This window comes from Carassius auratus, chromosome 1 (assembly GCF_003368295.1).
Source record: "Carassius auratus strain Wakin chromosome 1, ASM336829v1, whole genome shotgun sequence".
Classification (NCBI taxonomy): domain Eukaryota; kingdom Metazoa; phylum Chordata; class Actinopteri; order Cypriniformes; family Cyprinidae; genus Carassius; species Carassius auratus.
The window spans coordinates 25598709-25622445 of NC_039243.1; the positions used below are offsets into that span (position 1 = coordinate 25598709).

At 37.0% G+C, this 23737-nt stretch overlaps 2 protein-coding genes across 4 annotated transcripts; one reads left to right on the top strand and one right to left on the bottom strand.

Moving 5' to 3' along the window:
* Positions 1-90: 90 nt before the first annotated feature.
* On the top strand, positions 91-11637 carry LOC113105632 (tropomodulin-1-like). 2 transcript variants are annotated; one of them, XM_026266826.1, is made up of 11 exons: positions 91-374; positions 1347-1543; positions 2891-3047; positions 3323-3442; positions 4773-4862; positions 5747-5877; positions 6002-6109; positions 8022-8165; positions 8322-8466; positions 9027-9132; positions 9873-11637. In XM_026266826.1, the coding sequence occupies exons 2-11, from the start codon at positions 1427-1429 to the stop codon at positions 9889-9891; spliced, it is 1137 nt and encodes a 378-aa protein (XP_026122611.1). In that variant the 5' UTR covers positions 91-374; positions 1347-1426; the 3' UTR covers positions 9892-11637. The 2 variants fall into 2 exon arrangements, with proteins under 2 accessions (XP_026122611.1, XP_026122619.1); XM_026266834.1 differs by lacking the exon at positions 9027-9132 and having other exon boundaries at positions 92-374.
* Positions 11638-12278: 641 nt separating this feature from the next.
* LOC113105643 (complexin-1-like) lies at positions 12279-20024 on the bottom strand. Of its 2 annotated transcripts, none has more exons than XM_026266846.1 (4): positions 19622-20024; positions 18842-18941; positions 14505-14683; positions 12279-13401 (listed from the first exon to the last, which is right to left on the bottom strand). In XM_026266846.1, the coding sequence occupies exons 2-4, from the start codon at positions 18870-18872 to the stop codon at positions 13210-13212; spliced, it is 402 nt and encodes a 133-aa protein (XP_026122631.1). In that variant the 5' UTR covers positions 18873-18941; positions 19622-20024; the 3' UTR covers positions 12279-13209. The 2 variants fall into 2 exon arrangements, with proteins under 2 accessions (XP_026122631.1, XP_026122640.1); XM_026266855.1 differs by lacking the exon at positions 19622-20024 and adding an exon at positions 19333-19519.
* Positions 20025-23737: the final 3713 nt, after the last annotated feature.

A 23737-nucleotide genomic window follows, 5' to 3' on the forward strand; every position in this document is an offset into this window, starting at 1 on the left:
GGAAAAATGGAGCCTCGAGTTGTAGGACCCATGAAATCCCCTGAGTGGTGGGCTTGTGGTATGGCATCATTTGATTGGCAGGTTTGCGCTGTGGGCGGGGCCGTGTTCTGCGCTACTCTGGGTTTGTGGAAACTTTGATCGACACCGACTGCTAGACGTGTTGAAAGAAGGCTCAAACTGTAACTACTTTTAATATTTGGACTTTTCTCCGCCGTGTCAAGCGCTGTTCTTCTATGAACCTTGGACTTGAGAATCCATTGCTTGAGGAAGCAGCGCATTTGTGTGAATTAGCGGCTCCGAAAAGAAACCATATCTGGTCAAAGTATTCAGCTGTCACATGCGCTATATATAGTGTGGGATAAGCGCTGTCTGAAGTAAGTGAGAATGATAGACGCTCCGGTACTAACACGCTTTGTTTTTCTCATCATTGCATAGATCAATGAAACATACAAATATTAACAGAATTTATGATACTCGCAGAAAATGATAGGCTATATCCATAGACTGTATAAAAACAGGCTCTATCTGATAAATACTTATAAGCCCTGCGGTTTTAAATGTATGGTGTATATTTGACCTTTATTTTTCCAATGTTAAAAAATATATTTATCTGGTCTTTCCTGATCAGAAGCAATGCACCGTTATTCTATAGACCTTTATTTGCACTTGTTTTAGAGAGTTTTATTAACAAGTGGAAAAGTAGTTTGTGTGAGGAACTGGAAATGTGTATATAATAGCTAGTCTATTGATTGGGGAAACCTAACCTAGAGGTTTCGAGTCAATACATTTGCATTATATAGTGTGCTGAAGTTTGCTGGTCAGTGTCCTTGTCTACTGTATTAGATTCACCAAGGACAATGGAGATGGTCCAAAACAGATGCCAGGCTTCAGTTTGACTAGGTTTCTCAAAAACTTTTTCTCAAAACTTTAAGATCATATGATCAATACATATATATGTTATTCTTATTATATACATGTATTATAAAGAAAGCAAGCATCAGCCCAATTTTCAAAACAAAACATTTCGAAAAGAGTAATTCAAAAGATTAGGTCATAAATACTTGAATATGGATATAAACACAGTTTTTGTGCGCTATCTGGTTGTTAAATGTTATCAGAGCATGTCCTCAGTTAATGTGACGAAGTACACCTGTGGTTATTCTGCTATCCATAACCCATATGCTTTGAATTTGTATAGATTAAGCCACTTAAATACTGTAGGATAATCATAAATTATAGTCTTGACGTATTGATCATCATGAAGAACGTAATTATTCAGCATAAAACCCTTTGATCCTTATTTAGAAAAGAGCTTATAATGAATCTGTTTCTCGTCTTTACCCAAGGTGCTGTGGTTGGGGGAGCTCGACTGTTCCTGTCTTTTTTCCTTTCTTCTGTCCACTTCTTCTATTTGATCTTGTTCACCATGTTCCGTAAAGAGATGGACAAGTACCGGGATGTGGATGAGGATGAGCTATTGCAGAAGCTCAGTGAAGAAGAGCTCAGGAGACTTGAAGATGAACTTGAAGAGCTGGATCCCGATGTAAGTGCACTTAAAACGCATCTAAAAATGGACTTTAAGAGCTCCATAAAATGAAACATTGCATAGTTCAGTTGTTTCTGAATATTTTGCAAGATATATATTTTTTTTTTGTGTATGTTGGTCTGGACTGTGACAGTGGTATTTGTTTGACTTGTGTTGTTTACTGTGTTGCCATTTTTTGTTTATGAAGCCAGCTTAATTCTTATTTTTCATCTGGAGAGTGTTGTACAATCATTTGTTTAGTGTCGTTTCAGCGGCATTTTTTTTTAAGAAACCCACTTTCTGTGTTTCGTAGCGGTGTTTGTTTGACTGGGCTGATTCGTTTTGCTTTGGCCTGTGTTGTAGCCTATTGTGGTTTGTTTGATGTTGGACGTTGTTTCAGTGCCAGATTTGTTTGAGAGCTCCTCTTAATTCCTCTGGTTTGTGTTTGTCTGGACCGTGTTGTCACGCTGGCGTTTCTGAGTTTAGACTATCATGGTGAAGTCAGCTTGTGCTGTTGTATTGCAGAAGTGTTTTTAGGGAATCAAGTTTTGCAAGGCTTTGGTTTGTGCACTTTTTCTCACTCCGCTTTATATTTGCTCTTGAGGAATCTGGTTTGACTCCAGCATCTAAGCACGTCTTGACAGATTCAGACATTGAATCTAGGATAAATGGTCAGCAACAGAGAAGAGGGAAAAGAGCATTTCTTCTCCCAAACTGAGATGTTCGGCCAGAGGTGCAGAAGTTTACCATAAATACTAGTGCTGGAACAAGTTAATCTGCTCAAATCTAACAAAAATAAACATTCCCCACCAAAGCCGAGCCTTTTCCTGAAACACTAAATTGTGCAGTAAATTTTGTAGTGGTGGAAATATCTACTTTAATGATTTTAAATGTCACTTTAGTTAATCCGAGTCTCCATTTGCTCAATTTTATCTGCACTAAGTATAAATAATGCTAAGGTGTCCTGCAAAGCTCTATTCTCTCCCAGTTCTGGATTCTGTCATCGCATCTAACATGCACGTATGTTATCATCCCCCCATTTGCTCAGTGGCTGATATGCCTTGTCTTAGAAGAATGTTATCATTGCTCTCTGTATTTGAGGCATCTGTGGCGTTTGCCCTCTCAGTATGTGTGTGCAATTGAGAAAACCTGGGTTTGGTGCAAGCTTCAGAAATCTGATAAAGCCTGATACAGGAAATTGATGGAAGGTTACCCCTGTGACTGTACCATATACACTTATGCTATTAAGAATCTATGGTAATTTAAGATATGGCAAGTTTATCTTTTACTGTAATGTACTATTTTGCATGCTTTTTATGATAGTTTGATGACGGATCTAATGTTTGTGAATGATATTGTTCTCAGAACGCACTGTTGCCGGCAGGATTCAGACAGAGGGATCAGACTAAGAAAGCTCCGACCGGAACGTTCCAGAGAGATAACCTTCTGGCTCACCTGGAGAAACAGGCCAAAGAACATCCAGATCGAGACGATCTTGTTCCCTACACTGGCGAGAAAAGAGGTAAGCAGTGACTTGAATTTAGAACCATGGGCACATTTGGAACAGCTTAGCATTGGAAATGATGCACAAAAATTAATTTGTCATTTTATTCACATATCACATCTCTTATTAAACAAAAACACTCACATTTAATAAATGTTTTTAGGGGCAAAATTGTTTTGATGTTGAAATGACCGTCATAAATAAATGCATTTTTTCTTCCTTCTATTTATATATATTTAAATTGAAGTCTTTTTTAAATTGAAATATTTCTATCTTTAAATGTTTGTATGTAGGTAAAGCATGGGTGCCTAAGACCAAAGGTGTTGACCCTATCCTGGAAGATGTCACGCTGGAGCCCGAACTAGAGGAGGCGCTATCTAGTGCTACTGACGCAGAATTGTGCGATATAGCAGGTACAATACAAATGTCAGCAATTTAATTTATGTATGTACTGTAGGTTCTGCTTCTTTGATTCTTAGGGTCCGAGATACAAGTTTGTAAATTTAAGTTGAAAAAAAATCTGTTAATGTGTGATTCAACTCAGCACCTTCAGTTCACAAATTGTAATATTAATCCATATTTAAATATATCTGTAATTTCATTGACTAATTCTCACTTCCTCTGTGTATGTGTGTGTCTCACCATGTGCCTCTCTCTAGTCTGTCCTTTAGTTTTTTCCACTCCATTTTTCCATCTTCATTCCTCATTTATCTGTCCACTCCCCTGCTCCACCGTTTCTAAGCCATGGATCATTCCAGTAGGTTTATCTGCAACATCGTATGCTGCTTTAACACTGCCAGAATGTTTCTGAAGCATTAATTCAGTATTTGCATGATATGTTCAACACATAGTTATCAGCATGATTTAAACTGGTTATTTTAACCAAACATGAAAATGTTGCTGTCACGTTGCTTCCAATCCTTTCTCTGTTGAGACACCACGAAGAGCAGCAAACATTCTTCAAAATCTCTTGTTTTGTGTTTCATAGAAGAAAAATAAATTATGGAACAACAGGGTAAATTAATCATTTTTATTTTTAGGCGTACTTTGTGTACCGTGCACTTTTCCTGAAACTGCATATGCAAGTTTGAGTTCTTTCATAACAATGACTCATCCATGTGTGCTAAAGACACTTGGCTACCAAAAAAGGGGAACAAAGATTTTCCTGCTGGCTAAAAAAAAAACTCTCCATCCTCAGGCATTAAACTTGCTCTCATTTAGCATGATAGAGAGGTTTCCCTTAAAATTAGGTCAATAGTTTTTTGTTTTTTTTTTCTCTTTGGGATCGTGCTTCGAAAACAGCAGGATTTAAGGACCGAGGATCGACCGAGCTTATACATGCAGACAGATAGAAGCTTCATATGGGACTGAGGTTAGCTCAGTTGTCTTTGGCCCAGGGTCAACAATTAGATGCAGTATACAAGCCAGACTCATAAATTGCATAAATCTCCTCGACTCCCTATTCAGATGTTTTGCTGTTCATTTTCAGTTTTTGTTCTGCACTAGTTCATTTGATGGCATTACTGTTCTCCTATATACATTATTTTGTCAGGGAAATTTAAATGATTTTGAGTTGGTATCTTGGAAAACATAATTTTACATATGATTTACATAAGTAATATATTTCATTCAGCAGGATGGAGGATGGATATTGGTCATATAAAGTCCTGTGATATATTCTGTAAAAAAACTTGACTAACATGAAAATTCTGTTTTTTTTCTCCTCTTTCTAAATTTGAAAAGCCATTTTGGGCATGCACACTCTGATGAGTAATCAGCAGTATTATGAAGCCTTGGCCAGCAGTACTATCGTCAACAAACAAGGCTTAAACAGTGAGTGAATACATCTTATAACATTTTTGTATGATTTTATGTTTTATATTTGTTGATTTGATTATTTTGATCAAATTATAGATTACACTTTAAAGGAATAGTTTACCCCAAAATGAAAATTAGCTGAAAATGTACTCACACCACAGGCCATCCAAGATGTAAATGACTCTGTGTCTTCATCTGGACAGAAATGGATCATGTATAGTGAATGGGTGCCGTCAAAATAAGTCCAAACAGCTGATACAAGCATCACAGTAATCCACACGACTCCAGTTGATAAATTCATGTCTTGTGACATGAAAAGCTGCATGTTTGTAATAAAGTAATCAAACCTAAGCAAATTTTACTTGTGAGTCCTACAAGTGAAAACAGTTTAAAAGAGTTCTAAACAAACATGTCAGTGGATTTTTATGTGAAAGGCCAACTGGGAATTACCTTTTTCACTAGAGGAAGCACTATTATGGTTTATGGACTGGTATTTTGGCCAAAAGTGATGGACTGGAGTTGTGTGGATTATTGTGATATTTTTATAAGCTATTTGGATTTTCATTCTGACGGCACCCATTCACTGCAGAGTATTCATTGGTGAACAAGTGATGTAAAGCTACATTTCTCCAAATGTAGGGACATTTTGGACATTTGTAACAAATTTGGATTTTTGGGTGAACTATTCCTTTAAAAATGCCTGAATGTCAAATAAATCTTAATAAATGTAAAATGTGAACAAATGTAATGCAATGCCAAACATTTGTAAGTGTTGCTTGGGACTCCTGTGAATAGACAGTGTTGAATTCTGCAGTGTGATATAGTATAGTGTTAAATAACAGCTAGCACTGAGCCATATGATTTGCTGTTATTCAAAGTTGTATTATATACACACACAGGTGTAATCCAGTGTACTCAGTATAAGCCTGTGCCAGATGAGCAGCCCAATGACACAGATGTAGAGGAAACACTACAGGGAATCAAGAGAAATGATCCAGACCTTGTTGAGGTCAACCTAAACAACATCAGGGTGCCACTTTAACTCATTTATTTATACTGTACTCTCTGTTGGATAGTGTCTTCATATGCCTGGTAGCCTGCAGTTATGATGGTTGCATCCTCTGTTTTTTTTTTTTTTTTTTGGTGATCTGTAGAATATTCCAATCCCAACTCTGAAAGCGTATGCTGAAGCTCTAAAAGGGAACAGTGTTGTGGAACGCCTGAGCATCGTTGGCACCAGAAGTAATGATCCTGTGGCCTTTGTGAGTTACATAAAGATGCACAGCCATTCACAATATTCAGATTTTTCCAATAGTATGAAGTAAGAAGATATGTTCAATGAAGAAAATGCAGTGTATATATATATATATATATATATATATATATATATATATACACACTAGGGATGTCAAATTTCGATTATTTCCATGATCGATCGTCGTTTAAATTAACGATCAATTAATCGATTAATCGTTAACCATAATACTGCAAAATGGTCTATTGCAGGCACGCAGTCAGCGGTATGACAGGATGTGCAAAAGCCACACACACACACAAAACGCTTTCTCACTTGAATTAAAGAGGTTTTAGTCTGAGCAAAAACGTCCTTGGCATAACAGCAGAGTGGAACGGTAGGCCTATACTACGGTCTATTTAAACTGACCAATGTAACCTTTTAATGTTTAGTTGACATTTTATTTTGATAATGAACAGACTGCGATGTAAGTTTGAATCGCTAGAATATACGTGTGCAGCAGGCTCCGGGGCGATCGAAACAGCTGAGACATTAAAAAAATATATATATTTTCCGCAAAAGTGTTTACTTTCATTTGTGCACACTCAAAATAAAAACAGAAGATTTGTGCTCTTGTAAAATAAAGCAAACAAACAGAATGCGTTGTCATCCTTTTTTTTTTTTTTTTTGTGAACTTATGGAGCGCCCACACTTCTGTTTTAAATCCGTTAATCTTAATTAGCCTATTTAAGTCGGATATATTTCGCATAGCCTATTTAAAAAAAAAAACAAACAAAAAAAAAAAAACATGAAAACAAATTGTTATTTTTATGTTGGGCCTATTACTTAGTAGGCTATAAATTTTCCTTAAAGCATCCCATTTTGTCCCAGGGCTTAGAACCTGTGCCCTAGTCAGGTCCATGCAGAAACTTGTGAACGATGCTCGGCGTCACCGTTTAGTGACAGCAGTGAATGCTCCAGGAATGTGTCGGTCACAGCGCCTATTAATCGCTGTTTTGAATCCAGCAATTATTTATTTAGAAATGATAAGATCTGATTATGACAAGTGTGGTATAAAAGCTTTGTTTATTAGAGGAATAATAGGTTAACTGGAAAATGTTAGCTCGCGACCATGCTTTTGGACCCCATAGTCTTCATTTACGCGGCTTTGTTCTGGTTTGCCGGTTGGTCACGAATTTCCACAAATTCAGTATATTTAGGCATCGTTTCTTTTCCTAAATCTTCATAGTCTAACCCTCTAATTTCCCAGGTTTATTTTATTATCTTTCGCTTTTAATAACTGTTTTCGCATCTCTTACTGTGGTAAACATGGGAAGGGAAATTAAAGATTTCATGAATTAAGAATTCGTTCGATTTATTAATTTGATCCCTTATTTCACTTAAATCATGGGTTATTTAGGGAACAAAATTAATGAAACATGGACAATTGCCACATTAATAATTCGTAGGAATGAATTAACAAGTTGTAGGAATGAATAGACTACCTGTCCTGTAACTGTGTCCCGCAGCCCTGCAAAGCGCACGATATAAAACAGTTATCTGATGAAATGATTAGTAACTACATTTCTATTGCATTTAATGTTGAAGAACTTTTATGTTGTTTCTATTTTAATGTACTTTAAAGTTTAAATCACATTAAAAGCTTAATTTGTACATTGTGAATGAATGATGATGCTTTTATATATCGTCACCGTCACTCACAGCCGCTTGCACGTGTTGAGTGCGCATGAGCCGCACGCAGCCCAACATTGAATCGGTTAACCGACCATCGATAGCCTTAATCGATTGCATCTCTTATCGACAATTAATCGATCATCGATTAATCGTTGACATCCCTAATACACACACACACTACCGTTCAAACATTTGTGGTTAGTAATATAGTTATTAAATGGCGTGTAATGTTGTTTGGTTCCCAGGCTCTAGCAGACATGCTGAAAGTGAACACCACTCTAAAGAGTCTAAATGTTGAGTCAAACTTCATTACTGGAGCTGGAATTCTGGCCCTCGTGGAATCTTTGAAGTGCAACACCACACTGCAGGAGCTAAAGATTGACAACCAGGTACTCTCACTCACACACAGACAAATAATATGAGTCATATGAGGTCTGAGCCATTATCCTTGAGGTCAGGGGTTCAGTCTGAATGTGGGGATGATGGAGGGGCAAAGGAAAGAATGAAAAAAGTTGTTATATCCTGTGTGTTTATGTATAATACAGAGCCAGCCTTTGGGTAACAAGGTTGAGATGGAGATAGCTAACATTTTGGAGAAGAACACTACTCTGCTGAAGTTCGGATACCACTTCACCCAGCAGGGCCCACGCTTGCGTGGATCGAATGCCATGATGAACAACAATGACCTGGGTAAGAAACACGCACGCTGAGATAGATGCAGTCAAATGTGGTATTTGTATGTGCATTTCAGAATTAACATCGTGTTGTTGACTCTGTACATTTGTCGAAATATGCATTAATGTGTATGTGTGCTGGTTTTGCTGAATAGGTTACCATTCAAAAGTTTGGGGTCGGGAGATTTTGGAATGTTTTTTAAAGAAGGATCAGGGATGCATTTATTTTGTTATTTATTATTTTTTTTTATAATACAATTGTGAAATTATTACAATTTAAAATAACTGCTTTGAACATTTTAAAATATTTAATTACATTTTACATTTATTCATGTGAAATAAAGTTTGTCACATGTTCCTTCAGAATTATTTTATTAAAGCTTTAAATATTTAATATTTTTTTATGGAAATCGATGCAGTATTTTCAGGGTTCTTTGATGAACTGATATTTCAGAAGAACAGCTTTTATGTTAAATAGGAATTTGTTACTTCTGATCAATTTAACGCAGCCTTGCTGAATAAAAGTATTAATGGTATGTTTCTACTGGTGTTTTCAAGCCATGTATGTATTTCCAGCACGTGTAGTTCGGTCGGACTCAGATGGAGCGATCACATTCACACTGTCAGTCCCTGAGCTGGAAAGAGCCTTCTGTAAAAAGTTCAAGTTCACATCAAAACTCAAGTAAACACAGAGTCTTGCCCTCCTTCTCTTGCTATGGCCCTCTCATTTTAGTCTCCTTGCAATCGCTCAAGCCTCTGTATCATTTTGAGCTTTTGTACATTTCCTCAAGCTCCCTTCTTCTACTTCAGCATCTACACTACTGCATTTTCTTCTGTCAAAGTCAATTCAAAAGCTGTCTCTCTGCATTATCTGGTCGTTTCTTGGTTTTGTTTTGTCTGTTGTGTTGTTTGTCTGGCTGTCTGATGGGTTTTCTTCAGGTTTTTAGAAAATGCCCTCTGGCTTGCTGTGCATGCAGAACATTTTCTTTAAGTAATAGTTCCTCACATGCTCTTTTAATTGATTGAACTCTTCCTTCAATCGCAATTTTAAGTTTCTGTCTTTGAAATCTATAAAATGCAGTGGGGACTGCCCAATGTTTAAAATAAAGGTTTTATGAGAAATTGTAAGAATGTCTTTTTATAATAGTCTTGGAAGCACACAGTTAATCAGTAATGTATTGTTTTCAAGCAAAAGTGCATGTATAAATTCATAGCTTTCATGCAGTTACATTATGGATGCGTAATTTCCAGATATTATTGCACATTATTTTGTTTTATGTTTAATGCTTTGTATTTTTCAAATACAAGTCTAAAAAAATATTATTGTTGAGCCTTTTAATAGATTGTTATAATAAAAGCAAATTTTCCACATTATATTTTATGTTCTTAAAATTGATCGACCCTTTTTATTTGTGTGTGCAGTAAGAAAGAGAAGGCTTGAAGGAGGACCCATCTTTCCTAAATGTCGGACAAACGTGTAGCAGCATCAGGAACCCTCTATGGCCTGGGACCTGCATCACACCCCATCTCATCCCAAATCCTCCCTTCATTTCTGGACCTTTCACAGATAAATCACAGGATCATCTAAAAAAACAAAACAAAAAAACATTCAATTCAGAATGCTTTTTTTAATGCCCCAGATCTGGAAACCCAAAGGTACCACCATCTGTTTACCAGACACATAGTTACTCATGGCGAGTGTTTTAAAAGTGTGTAAACTAGCTGCCATAACATTAGCTGGGAAAAATCACCTACTTGTGTTGATGAAGCAGTAAAGATGAAAATAACGCTCAATGTATCACAATGTTCTCAGTCGAACCTAATCTTCTTGCTGTAAACAGTTTGATCTTAAAGCCAGCCATTTCACTGTTTGGATGCACACCAAGAGCATCAAACTTGACTGATTGTAGGTGTGGTTTTGCCTGGCCAGTTGAGTTGAGTCTCACGGTAGTGGTAGTTCTCACACACATTGTAATTCTCCTCTCTTGAAATGTTTAACAACTGGTAAATTTGTAGCTATGCAAATTCATTGCTGGCAAGTCTCTGTACTGTAGTATCTAGTACTTTGCTAACACCGATGAAAGTTGCATTGTTAGTGCATATTTGTATAAACTCGCATCAAGACGTCAACGGCTCATATCACAGAAATCACCAACTCGCATTGGTTTGATTCGAAAAAAAAGTTTTTTTTTATGTTTAGGATAAGCTTGGTTTCAATTTCAACAATTAGCAATAATAGCTCTCTTATTATACTAACAGTCTCTCTATGCACTTAATATAAAATCAATGTGAATTATGTGTATACAGTGTTCTTCCTCATTAAATGCTTTTTTAATGTTTGAGTGAGGATCAAAACACAATTGAAAACCTATCATCAAACTATATGTATTATGACTGCTCTCCTTAAGTAACGTACAGGTGAAATCTGTGATGATACTAGTAAAATCTGTGTTAAATTGTTTGCAGTCTTTCTTTCCTGAGAGGAGCCAGCCCAGACAGAACAGACTTCGCAACGCTCATATTTCCATAATTAAATAATAACCATTTAAGCTTAACAATCACAATAGGCTGGTTCATGATTTCGGTTTCTGTCCCCAAGACCTTTTAAGATTTAACTTTTTTTTTTAAATTTGCACATGCTACGAAATACATGTGACAGTTTGCACACATCTATTTTTAGTGGCAGAAGCGAATGAAATGTTCACAATGTTGAGCTGTTGTACAGGAATATATACTTAAAATTGCACTGAATGATTTTTCATGCATCTTGATTTTGAGGTGAAAAATGACCTGGTCATGGACCTGCGGACCTCTTTTCATGAGAAGAGGCATCATTTAGAATCTGTCATCTGCCGTGATTTAGCAGGTGTGTGTGTGTTTTTCAGATGTTTGTTGTCTGTGATTAGGCCTACTCTCTTCACACTCTGCCAGCACAGTAAAAGTCAGTGTGTTTTATGGATGTAAACATTTTCCTACTGTTTTAAGGACAGAGCATTTATAGGACTTTTGGAACTGTCGTCTTGTTCAAAACCAAAAAGGGAAAATTTACTGTTGATCGTCTTGTCCTGTGTTTGGACGCAGGCCCATAATGTAGCCATAGAGTGCCTGGGCTGGTGCACATATTTACATTTTGTTAGTGCACCTTACTGTATGTGGTTTATTGATTTAATAAAGACTGAATAAGTGGTGTGGAAGCTTTTTTTTTCTTCCACCTCATTCATAGTTTTGCATCAGGAATACTTTTTTAAAAATAATTATGCTTAGAAAATGTAAAAATTTTAGAATGAACAACAGCGCCACTTTGTGGTCTGGTGTATTCATTAGTGGCTGCACTATAATGAATTTTATGCAGGCTTTATGTTCAAATAATCTGTCCTTTAGTTTAGTTTAAAATGTATGTAAATGTGAAACTATGTATTTGTACAGTATGTGTAATGCATTACAAAAATGTTTGATTATTGCAGTTTACTGCATTTTCAAATTTATTAACATGCAAGTACATATAATAATAATAATAATAATAATAATAACACTTTAATATACACTTCTGTTCAAAAGTTTGGTAAGATTTTTGTATATTTTTGATATATGATTTTGATTATGATTTTCATAAATGTTATACTCAGCCGGGCTGTATTTATTTTTTCAGAAATACATGATAGTCTCTTTTGCCAGGATTATTTGATGAATAGAAAATACTAAATATATATATTTTTACATATATATTATATTATATAATAATATACTGATTAAAAGTGTATATGTATAAAAAAAGATCCTACTGACTCCAAACTTTTGAAAGGCAGTGAAATGAAACCCCAAACTAAATATGTATGACTGGTTTATTACAGTGCAGTGCTATAATCATCAGATCTTAAGACAGACATCACTGTTTTCTTTTCTTTTTTTAATCATCAGAGCCATTCATACACTCTTACGATTTTATTTCTTGTTTCACTGCAAGCCAAGCAAACAGAATACATTATTATTGCTGAGAATGTTGTAGATCACAGACGGAATTTCCCCCCACCTCTAGCCCAGAGAAATTACCGTCCATTTGAAACACAGAGCATCCCTGTGAAATCTTGGTAAATTCAGAATCTGTGGTAAGCACAAGAACAATGGGAGAACACAATCTTGACAACACAGTTAAAGTGAACCGAGGCATTAAATATTCCAGACTGATGAAGCTACAGTGGAAATGTGACAAGATTTGCCAGAATGAACTAAATGGCTTCACGTACAAACGTAGATGTCACGTAGTTTACAGTGTGGGAGAATGTTATTGCCTCCTTTATCTGATTGCAATTTTTGCAGCGACAAAAACAAGATGTCAGTGAGCACACAAACACTATAGACACATGCAAGACCAGAATGTCTTTAATCAAGTACTGTTTTCCTCATAACGAACGCTAAATGGATGTGGGGAACCTTAATGACTACAAAACAGTGGAACAGACACTCAAACAATTCATGCAAATATATTGCTGTTTACGTATTGGATAAGAAATAACTGCCGAAGAGATGATGTGATTCAGGTTTCCCTGTAAAGATAAAATATGGCTTATATTCTGATAATTAACCCCTCTCGCTTGATTGATTGATTGATTGATATGTAACTAATATCTAAAGCGTCTCACGATTCGAAATGTGTAAAATGTGTAGTCGGTGTTTTGCTCTAGTGTGCGCTGTCCTCACCGAAGTCAGCACACGGTAAAGTAATATCTAAAGCTGCGTGTGCTTGAGATTTTTCAGGGAATTACTTCCTCAGCATGTCCTGCAGTGGGCCCGGTAGATACTTCATCATCGTGTCCATGATGCTTTCTTCCTCGTCGTCGTCTCCGCAGCCGGATGGTACTGCTTTCTTTGGACGGGTCAGACTGCCTTCGGTCTCCTGCTCCATCGCCGCCTGTGCCTCCGCTTCGGCCACCTCACGCTTCTTAATGCCATACTGTTACACAACCACAGAAACATTTAAAAGCTGAAATTAAAAAGCTGTATCAATAAAAAAGCGATTAAGTAAAAGAAACGAAGGCACAGTTTTTAGGCTATTTGTCTACAAAACGAATTATTCACTTTTGAGTCTTTAGTCAGATGTATCCAAACATTTGAATCCTGTGTGATATGATACTAAATGATTACTGCACTACCAATGTACCATACTTGTTACAATTGAAGTTTAGCCAAATAATGTGAAATGTTTTAAGAACTAACCAAGTTGTGTGCATTATTATCTCTGAGTAATAATTTTAATTAAAAATGAATATTTTTTTTAACCCTTTAGTCGTTCCAAACCTGTATTTGTCTCCTATGGAACATAATGGACCTTTAAAAAAAAACTGTGATGACTTGTTTAATTTATTACACATTAATTAATTTATACATAGCTTAGATATACATAGATCGTATATATATATATATGTGTGTGTGTGTGTGTGTTTATAAAATATATATTTATATAAAAATATATTTTAAAAAAATCATTGTATATTTATAAATCAATTCCTTTTTTATTATTATTATATTGGCATTAAAGGTGCTGTATGTAGGATTGACACCGAGTGGTTGAACTAGGTATTGCAATTGGGTAAACTGGCAATGGGTGGGATTCACAAATCAAAATAGAGACGATAATCGGCCGAGAAAGCTCATTTTTAAAGAATAATATCTGACTATCCATTTTTTTTTTATATAAATAAGTGTTAACTTAGCATGTTTCTTAAATATCTGCAAACATATTATGGTAGCCTATTTTTATGCTTCAGCAGAGTCAAAAACATACATGCAGCACCTTTAAAATACAGAAAAGGAATTAATTCAACAGGAACTGAAGCTGTTTGGTTAACAATGTTCTTCAAAATCTGTACCTTTATGTTCCACAGAAGAGAGTATTTCACAAATTAGGATTGACAAACGGCTAAGTGAATGATGACAGATTTCCCATATTTGAATGGACTCTTAACAAGATGAAAAAATATTGATTTGAAAATTTGACTTCAGGTATATTATGGAGCCAATAAGCAGATGAAAGCAGAGGCTTTTGATGTCTCTAACCTTATCTCTGATGCCCTGTCTTATGGATTCCCGCTCTGCTTCCATCTTGGAGTGTTTGGCCTTTCTCTCTTCTTCTTCCTGTCTGAGAGCTTCCTGTCTCTCCTCTTCCTTCTCTTTTTCTGCATCAGGGTCTTTATCCTCTTCTCCTCCTAACATTTTACCAACATCAGGGGGTCCTCCTGCAAACAGAAAAGAGATTACAAACAACTTCAATTGTGTGTGTGTTTTTTTAATGATTGGATTCAATTACAAAAACTATCTACAAACTATGTACAAACATATTATTTATATTTCCTAACCATACAGTTAAAGCCTAGATATTTCAAAATAGTTTAATGTGACTATAAGTGAACATGTAAACATATACTATTAATAACGCTGAATTTTTGTCAAGCTTAATATTTGTTTGTTTGTTTGTTTTTGTGGAAACCACAATGCATGTTTTCAGGATTCTTTAATAAACTGAAATTACAAAGTTAAATGTCTTTTCATATCCAATTAATGCCTTCTTGCTATTAAAAGTTTTCAATAACTCAAACTTTTGAACTGGTGCAAAAAAATGATGAGAAACGTCAAAAAAAGCCCAACCAACTCAGCAAAACAAAGTTAACTTATAAATATTAAATTCACCACAGCAGGTCAAGTAACCTGGAGGCACACAATCACATCTCAGAGCATCAGAGGAAAATATCAGATAGAGTGTCTATTCAACCACTGAAAGAAGTCCTGTCCACTGGATTAAACTGTAATGCTGCAGAGCATCCTAGCAGGAGCAGGAATAATTTATGGGTTGGTCACAGTACTGCAGCCTCTGTCCCGGGAGGCCACACCATGCCTCAACACACTTCCAAAAATATACAGAGGGAATGTCACTTTGCAAAAGTCCTGGCCACCATCCTCATGTATCTAGCAGTACACAAAGGACATCACATTCAGATCTCCAAAGATTTTTCAGCAAAGTCTGGAATGTGAAACAAGGATACAAGCAACAATAATCTGGCTTTGTGTGATATGTGCTATATCGAAACCCACACACAGATCAGTTTCTGTGGTCTGGCTCTCCCCACTGGCACACAAACTCAACACCATCAGAACATTACACCACAAGGTGAAAAATGTTCTAACAAGTACAATATTAAAGGGTTAGTTCATCGAGAAATCAAAATTATGTCATTAAAGGGGGGGTGAAATGCTCGTTTTCACTCGATATCCTGTTAATCTTGAGTACCTATAGAGTAGTACTGCATCCTTCATAACTCCAAAAAGTCTTTAGTTTTATTATGTTCATAAGAGAAAGATAGTCTGTACCGATTTTTCCCGGAAAAACACGACCGACTGGAGGCGTGACGTGTGGGCGGAGCTAAAGAATCACGAGTGCCAGTAGGCTTTTGCGTCGAGAGCGTTTGGAAGCTGTGACATTACCCAGAGCCGTTGAAAAACATATTTAACGGCTCTGACATTGCCTTGAGGAAAAAAACATCATCCAAAATAAACCATGGCTAACAGTCAGATTCAGCCGTTTATTTATGATCCAGAATCAGATCCCGAGGCTGAAACTGAACGAGAGCAGCAGCAGCAACGACTCGCTCCGAGCGGGGCTCGAACCCGGGTCTCCGATGGGAGGCGGACGCACTAACAAGGAGGCAGAGATATTTGAAGCAGTTTTACTCACCGCCTGCGGTTCCAACACACGATCGTGACCCTTTTTCGTTGGGATTGCATCATCCTTAAGAAATAAACGATACGCATATCCGTCGTCAAACTGGGCATAATTGTAAAACAAGCATCTTCGAAATGCAGGGAACGAACACAAACACTTGCACAACTCCGTTGCTGCTCTGTAAAAATAAACTCCATCCACTGGTCCCTTAATGCTGTTTTTTCTTTGGTAATCTGTGGAGGGTTGTCTTGCCCTGGCAACCAAAAACACACTCCTTTTGTGACATTTCGCGATGCTCTCGCTCTGATCAGTGAATGTCTGTGCACAGCCTCTCTCTGCTCTGCTATATGGGAGCGCGCGCTCTTCCGGAAGACGTGCCCTTAGGACCCATATAAGGAAATTCCGCTCCATCTAACGTCACACAGAGCCATACTCGAAAAAAACTTTCCGAAACTTGTGACAAACCGGAAGGAGAATTTTTGGAACAGAAATACTCCTTCAAACGTAAAACTTAATTTTTGAGACTTTGTCCATGTTTAGCACGGGAATCCAACTCTTTAACAGTGTAAAAAACTCAGTATGCATGAAATAGCATTTCACCCCCCCTTTAATAATTTTGATTTTTCAATGAACTAACGGAGAAAACTCATCAAGAATGCTCTGAAATCCTGTGGCTATTATGCAGAATGGGCCTTTGTTTTAAAGAGCCAGGATGTCCAGTGTAAATGCACACAAAAACAGTATTTTTTCTTAAAAGTGAATTTTGCCTCATTTATTATATTTTGCAACAGGTCATGTGGGTCACCTGAATTCACCACGCTTACTAACAGGAAGCTGCTTGGTTTGAAAGTAACTTCTTTGTGAGCTGTGCTTCATACATCACTACACTATTGACAATAAAAAATTTTGTTACTTTTCCCAGCGCTGTTGATGATGGACTGGTTACTTGTGGTTGCAAATTGAGGCAGAATATTAGTTCAGTGTCAGCAAACATTGTATACAACTGATGTTTTTAACCAATTATTTTTAATGATATTTGTGCAGCTCAATGAAGAATTGGTCTTGTGCTGCGTGTTCCCTATAGGTGGGCTATTTGTGTGTTTCTGAGAATATCTCTGTGCCTCTTAGTGTCTGTATATGCTCTTGAGTGCATGTTTATTTTTCAGGGTAGTGCATGTATGTGCAAACCATGTTTTTGACTACTGTGAGTGACCTGGAGCATATTTAATCCATAGTTTATCATAAAATTTTAGCTTCAAGAAGAGTATGGTGACAGCAACCACATAGAAATGGTGAAAATCCAAAAATCACCAATCTGGTTAACTTTACAGCGTTAACATATGGTGTGGCATGTGCTCTCCTTTCCGCTTTTTTTTACCTCTCGACAGATGGCATCAAAATGGTTCTCTGTCTGAAATGCCAAACCAAGGCTGCTCATTTTTTCGAGTGTGTGATTGAAGACTCGTTGTCACTAATGTATCAGTTTAAATCTTATATTTTAAAATATTTATACTTGGGGCGGTTTGGGCAGCTGGTACTCTTCACCCTGTCCTTTGCTGCAGATACTTGCTCTGTGGCCCCGGTCCAGTAGTGACATCAGCTCTTCTACTTTATACACACTCGGGATTGAGTCTGAAAGCGCTGAAGCAAATATTTGAACTGCATGGCCATTTGGGCTTCCACATAACAGGACCACGCCACATCACTCTACACAAACAAATTAAACATACAGCACACTGAAAGTAAGAGCTGGTCCATTGCCAGACCAGAACCTTGCAAAAAATATACTGTGTTGGTGCCACTGCCCTGAATGATAACATAAAAAATCATGCACCATGGTATTTCTGTGGTATTCCATGGCAAATTCCACAAACAGGGTAAACTTTAGTGTCACAAGATTTTGCGTTAGATTAAAAAAATTTATACGACAGTGAATTCCACCCACTTAACTGTAGGGGGCTCTAAAGTCCAAACAAATAAATACATTACATACAGTTGCTTTAACTCAACTGTTACCTAAGTTATAGTATTAAAAAAAATCTAATATTTTCTTTTTTTTTAAAAATGCTAAATTTGCAAACCCATTAGCCACTCTGCCATAATTTATTGTAATTATATTTCATGTTTATTGCTCAAACAGCTCAATATTCAACTTGAGTAGAAAAATAAAAATCCTCAGCCTTATTGTGCACCCCATTCATGGAAGGTGTCGGGACAGTGTCCTTACAGTAGGAGTACAGTATATAGAGTATGTGTCTTTGACACTGCTCTCTTTTGTGAGCTGCCGCACGCGGAAAATGCTAAACGCCGACTAGTGTTGATTTAAGTGAAGTGAAGTGACGTCAAGGATGGTGACCCAGTCGTGCTCTTGCTCAAGGGCACCCTCAGTCGTGGTACTGAAGGTGAAGAGATCACCATAACACTCCCCCCACCTATAATTCCTGCTGACCGGGGCCCAAACCTGCAACCTTTGGATTAGATGTCCGAATCTCTAACCATTAGACCACGACTTCCCACGTAAAATCTTTAGTAGCCTATATCGTTTTCTCCGGTGGATGAAGTTGAACCGTGAACGACTTCCAGGGAGCGCGCACGTGACGAGTGCTGCAGCACTACAGCACTGACTCTAGTCTTTCATTGCAATTTATAATCTCTCAACGGGAATATATACACTCACCTCCCAAAGCTGCCTTCATCAGGAAATTCATGATGGCTTTTCAAGTGGTCCTGTCCTTGAACTTGACAAGTGTATGAGACCAGAGATCGTACAGACAGATCTGAAAACAAAATGGACATTGATTTTAATAATAATACTACTAATAATAATGATAATAATAATAATAATAAAAGCAAAAGTGATGATACTGCATCTCAATAAAACATGCACATGCACAACTTGATCGGAACGTTTTGTCCTTCAGCTCACAGGGTACAGTGTGAAGCCAATTTTGCACGTGGATTTTCTTTCTGCGCTGCTCTTCGAGCGAAATATTAGAGCAAATATCATTCCCGTCATCCACAGTGACAGATCATCAAATCCCTCCGTGCAGCTGATGCTGATAATGACAATCAAGCTGTCACAATACCAACCCCATTGTGCTGAGCTAATTAAATTCATTTGCGTTACTGTCTATCACCACCGTTGCGTATTTTAAATAGAAAATATACCTATGAACTTCCAGGGGTCAGAGATCCAGAAGATAACTTTGGATTTATGAACCAATGACTTCCTTAATCCAGCGCAGGACTGTCTATTTAGTCATATGACCCAAGCTCACTAGGATCTCTACAAAGTGTTTTGCGTGAGCAGTCGTTCCGACCTCTGTAGTCTTGGTGCATTACCTTACTTGAACCCCCGCCGCAAAGGCTCGGCAGTATCTAATACACAAGCTGTTTTCAGCACCACCTTCAATGGACAGCGCACCTCCAGCAGTTGTAAGAAATGCGGTGTAAATACCTGCTCAGTGTCCGCCGAGGAAGCGAGGTGTCGCGCCGATATGGAAGTTGACGTGGGCCAGTTGTGGAGGATGTGTGTGATTAACCCGCTATGAGCATCCCTGAATTTCCAGGCGTCTCTTCCTGCTCGCTCAGCGCCTGTCAGAGTGTTGACCAGGGGAACTGCAGCCGGAACCCAAGACGGCGACAACCCTGTGCATCACTCACAGCCTTTTTCCATCAAAACATCGCACGTCCCCAGCCGGAGAGAGGAGCAATTGATTGTAAGTGCCGGTGGGAAACACGCCTCTGCCACTGCTTAGCAGCTGATCCTTCCGCTACTGTTGGAAGCTTGGCATAACAGATGCTGTCAGACCTGGAGGATGAAAGATGGAAGGATCTTCACCCCTCATGACTTGGCCGTCAGAGTCTCTTAAAAGAAAATGCTGAATCAGAGTCTATGGCTCAGACTGGTATTGCCCTTTACAGGTACAATTTATTCACATTAACCATTGCCCCAATATGCACCTCATTTGGACTCTTAGGTTACATCTAAAGGGAATTAATTTGATTGCATTAGATAACAAAATGAACAATACACTGGAGTTTTTAAATAAATTTATTCAGCAAGGATGCAATAAATCGATTAAAAGTGACAGTATACTACAAAAGATTGCAATTGTAAATAAATGCTGTTCTTTTGAACGTTCTGTTCATCAAAGAATCCTGACACTTTTTAGACTATTATGGTTTCCTCAAAAAAATTAATAAATAAAATAAAAAAATAAAAAGCAGCTGTTTTCAACATTGATAATAAAAAGAAATCAGTATAGAATGATTTCTGAAAGATCATGTGACACTAAATACGGGATTAATGGATACTTAAAAAATGCAGTTTTGCAATCGCAGGATTGAATAAAAAAGTATTTTCAAATAGAAAACAGTAATTATACAGTATCACTGTTTTTACTGTATTTGGCGAGCATATAAGACATGGTTAAATAAACATTTGAAAATCTCACAGACCCCATCTTAATAATGATGATGATAAATGGTAAGACTTAAAAATGTATTACGCACACACACACACACACACACACACACACACACACATACGTGTATGTGTAAAACTGTGTATGGGTAAAAAAAGTTGCAAAGATAAGAAAAGTTATTTCTGAGAAAAGCACTAGTATCATAATTTGGACAATTAATTTAATGTGTGCAGAAATTAACACTTACAATTATCTTTTTTTTTTCAATATAAAAAAATATATGTAAATGCATGCTATAGATTGCACTTTGTTAGGTCAGTTTTACCCATTTGTAAATTACTTTAAATCCTCCACATTGTCAAACTGGATACATGAGGTCACCCTTCCCATTCTAAAAATAGCCAAAGACAGGCATTTATATTCATGCCAGAACATAAAGTGACATTTAGCAGGTGCTTTTTATCCAAAGCATCTTGCAGGAGACGTCACTAAGTAAAGAGGCAGTACCATTACATTTAAGCATAGAAAATGTTTTTTTTTTTTTTTCAAGATTTTATGCAAGAAGCTATTTGACACCAGGAAGAATCAATATCCAGTAAGACCATGGGGACATAGTCACCTTTTAGTTGAGGACGTGCCACATGACTCTGCATTATTCAAACACAGCCTCGCTCTAAGGGCAACACTGCAGTGCGCAAAGGTTCTCCCTACAGTCATAACACCTCACTGTTGCTGTAAAACTGGGCTGATGCAACCGGCCCATTAAAAGGTTTAGTATTCTGATGTTCTCTCTGGTGAGAGGAGACTGTATGTTTACCAGACTGAGAGTTACAAATTCAAATGAAAGAATCTCTTCAGTATGTTGAAGCAGTTCAGTTTCGCTTTTACAAATAAACAACAATCTACTTTCATTTCTTTTGTGACAGATAATTTCCCACATCTGAATTCGATGAAAGGACGAATGGGTCATTAAATGAAGCACTGAACAGAAAGGCCCACTGAGATAATCAGTTGCATTTATCATGAATGTAGATCAATACTGAAGGAGCAAGAGTGAGAGAAAGAGAGAGAGAGAGAGAGAAAGAAAGAGAAAAGAGAGAGGAAGTATGTTTTATGGTCCAACTATTTCTGCTGAGCTTTTTATTCTGCGAGCATTTATCTCTTCTGGACTGCAGCCAAATGGGAAACACTGATTTATTCTCTCTTGGCACAGAGAGCTGAGTGGACAAAAAGAGGAGAGGGCAGGGAGAGGAGAGCAAGCAGAGGCGAGACTCTGATTATTGAAGAACTGAAGGCAAAGAATAGGAGAAAGAGAGAAATATGTTTGAAATGTCTTATAAACACTTTGCACAGGTCAAATTTATCACTGCCATCTGGGTAGCGTCCCTGAAGAGTTATTTGTGGCCATCTCCATGTATGCTTGTCAGAACGATTTAAACAGAACTCAAAGCAGTGAGGGACAGAGTGATGAATGAACATAATGACGTCAAAATACTTACAAATGCTTATTTCAATAGTGACTAACTAAATATCTATTCAATTAGTTACTATAGTCTACTTATTCACTATATACTAATTTGCTAATAATTTTCCCAACATCGACAAATGTGTTTTTTTTTAAGTAACCTTTTTAATCATATTGTATTATTGTTTAATTATTTAGTTAGAAAGTAGTCATTATAACTCTAATAATTCTGAAACTATTAGTGCCAAATTAATATTAACCAGTAAAATTGGAATATACCAGTTGAAATAGTTACTAGTCAGAAGTGAATAGCTGATCACAGAATTCGATGTCAAAATTGTGCATGCTGAAAATTTACTTACCCCTCTGGCCATCCAAGATTCTGATGAGTTTCTTTATTAGAACTGATCTGGAGAAATTAAACATTACATAACTTGCTCACCAATGTCTCCTCTGTAGTGAATGGGAGCTGTCAGAAGGAGAGTCCAAACAGTTGATAAAAACACCACAGTAATCCAGATGTAATCCACATGAATCCAGTCCATTAATTAACATCTTGTGAAATGAGAAGAAATGTGTTTGTAATAAAGTACGTCATTCATCATTAAGACACTTTTAACTGTCAATCGTTGCTAAAGTACAAGTCCTCTATCCATATTTTTGCTTTCTCCAGTGAAAATGTCATCTTGTATCATTCAGGACAGAAATATACACAGATCAAGCACCATTTTTAAGCAAAACCAGTTCTAAACCAATATGTTGGTGGATTCTGATTTGAGAGGACAATAGGGCAAGATCTGGAGCAAGCATTAATATTGACTCTTATGAAGTTAAATGCCTTAACGATGGATTCTCTGTTTGGTGGAATTTATAAACTCTATTTCTGACGGCACCCATTCACTTGAGAGCAACCATTGGTGAGCAAGAGATGTAATGCTAAAGGAAAAAAGGAAAAAACACAACCAAACTTCCACAACACATCAAGACAACAGTTTTCTATTAAATGTTTTTAAATTTTATGATTAAATATGCAAATAAGGCATCATCTAATTAAATGTAATTGATTACTAATTTGCATACATTTTCATAGCAGAAATCTGATCAGTGGATACAAGTTTTTTTTTAATGTTGTATTAAAGAGAGGATTTTGAACATGGTAAGCACTCCATAAATCTGAAAATATTGTCAACTGTAACTAAATACATATGCACCATGTTTTTAAGAATAAAATGTAATATAAACTAGGCAAATTATATATTCCTATGGTATGTAGGTGCTACAGAAGTGGAGATCTTAAATGTATGGACGTAAATAGATAAAGTGTAATAAAATAAACACTTAAATGTATATTTTTGGATGTTTTCTTTGCAGCTAGCCATATAGGTTACCAGTTATTATGAGGCTATCAAGTGACAGATCATATCATTATGTCTGTAGTTCGTTAGTCTGTGTTCGGTGCTTGTGTTTGCTTTGAAAGTGCCCTTTCCTTCACTCACGTTTCACTGCGACACGCTGGGTGGGTCAAGATTACTCCGTTATACTCCCACAAGCCCCTCCCAATCGCTCCCATCCACGCCTCGGGTTTTTACAAAGCGCAGTTTGCGGAACGGAGTCGCTTTAGCTTATGCAACGTGGTCCACTTTTCTCGTACATCATGCGATTTTCACTGCAATGCAGCATC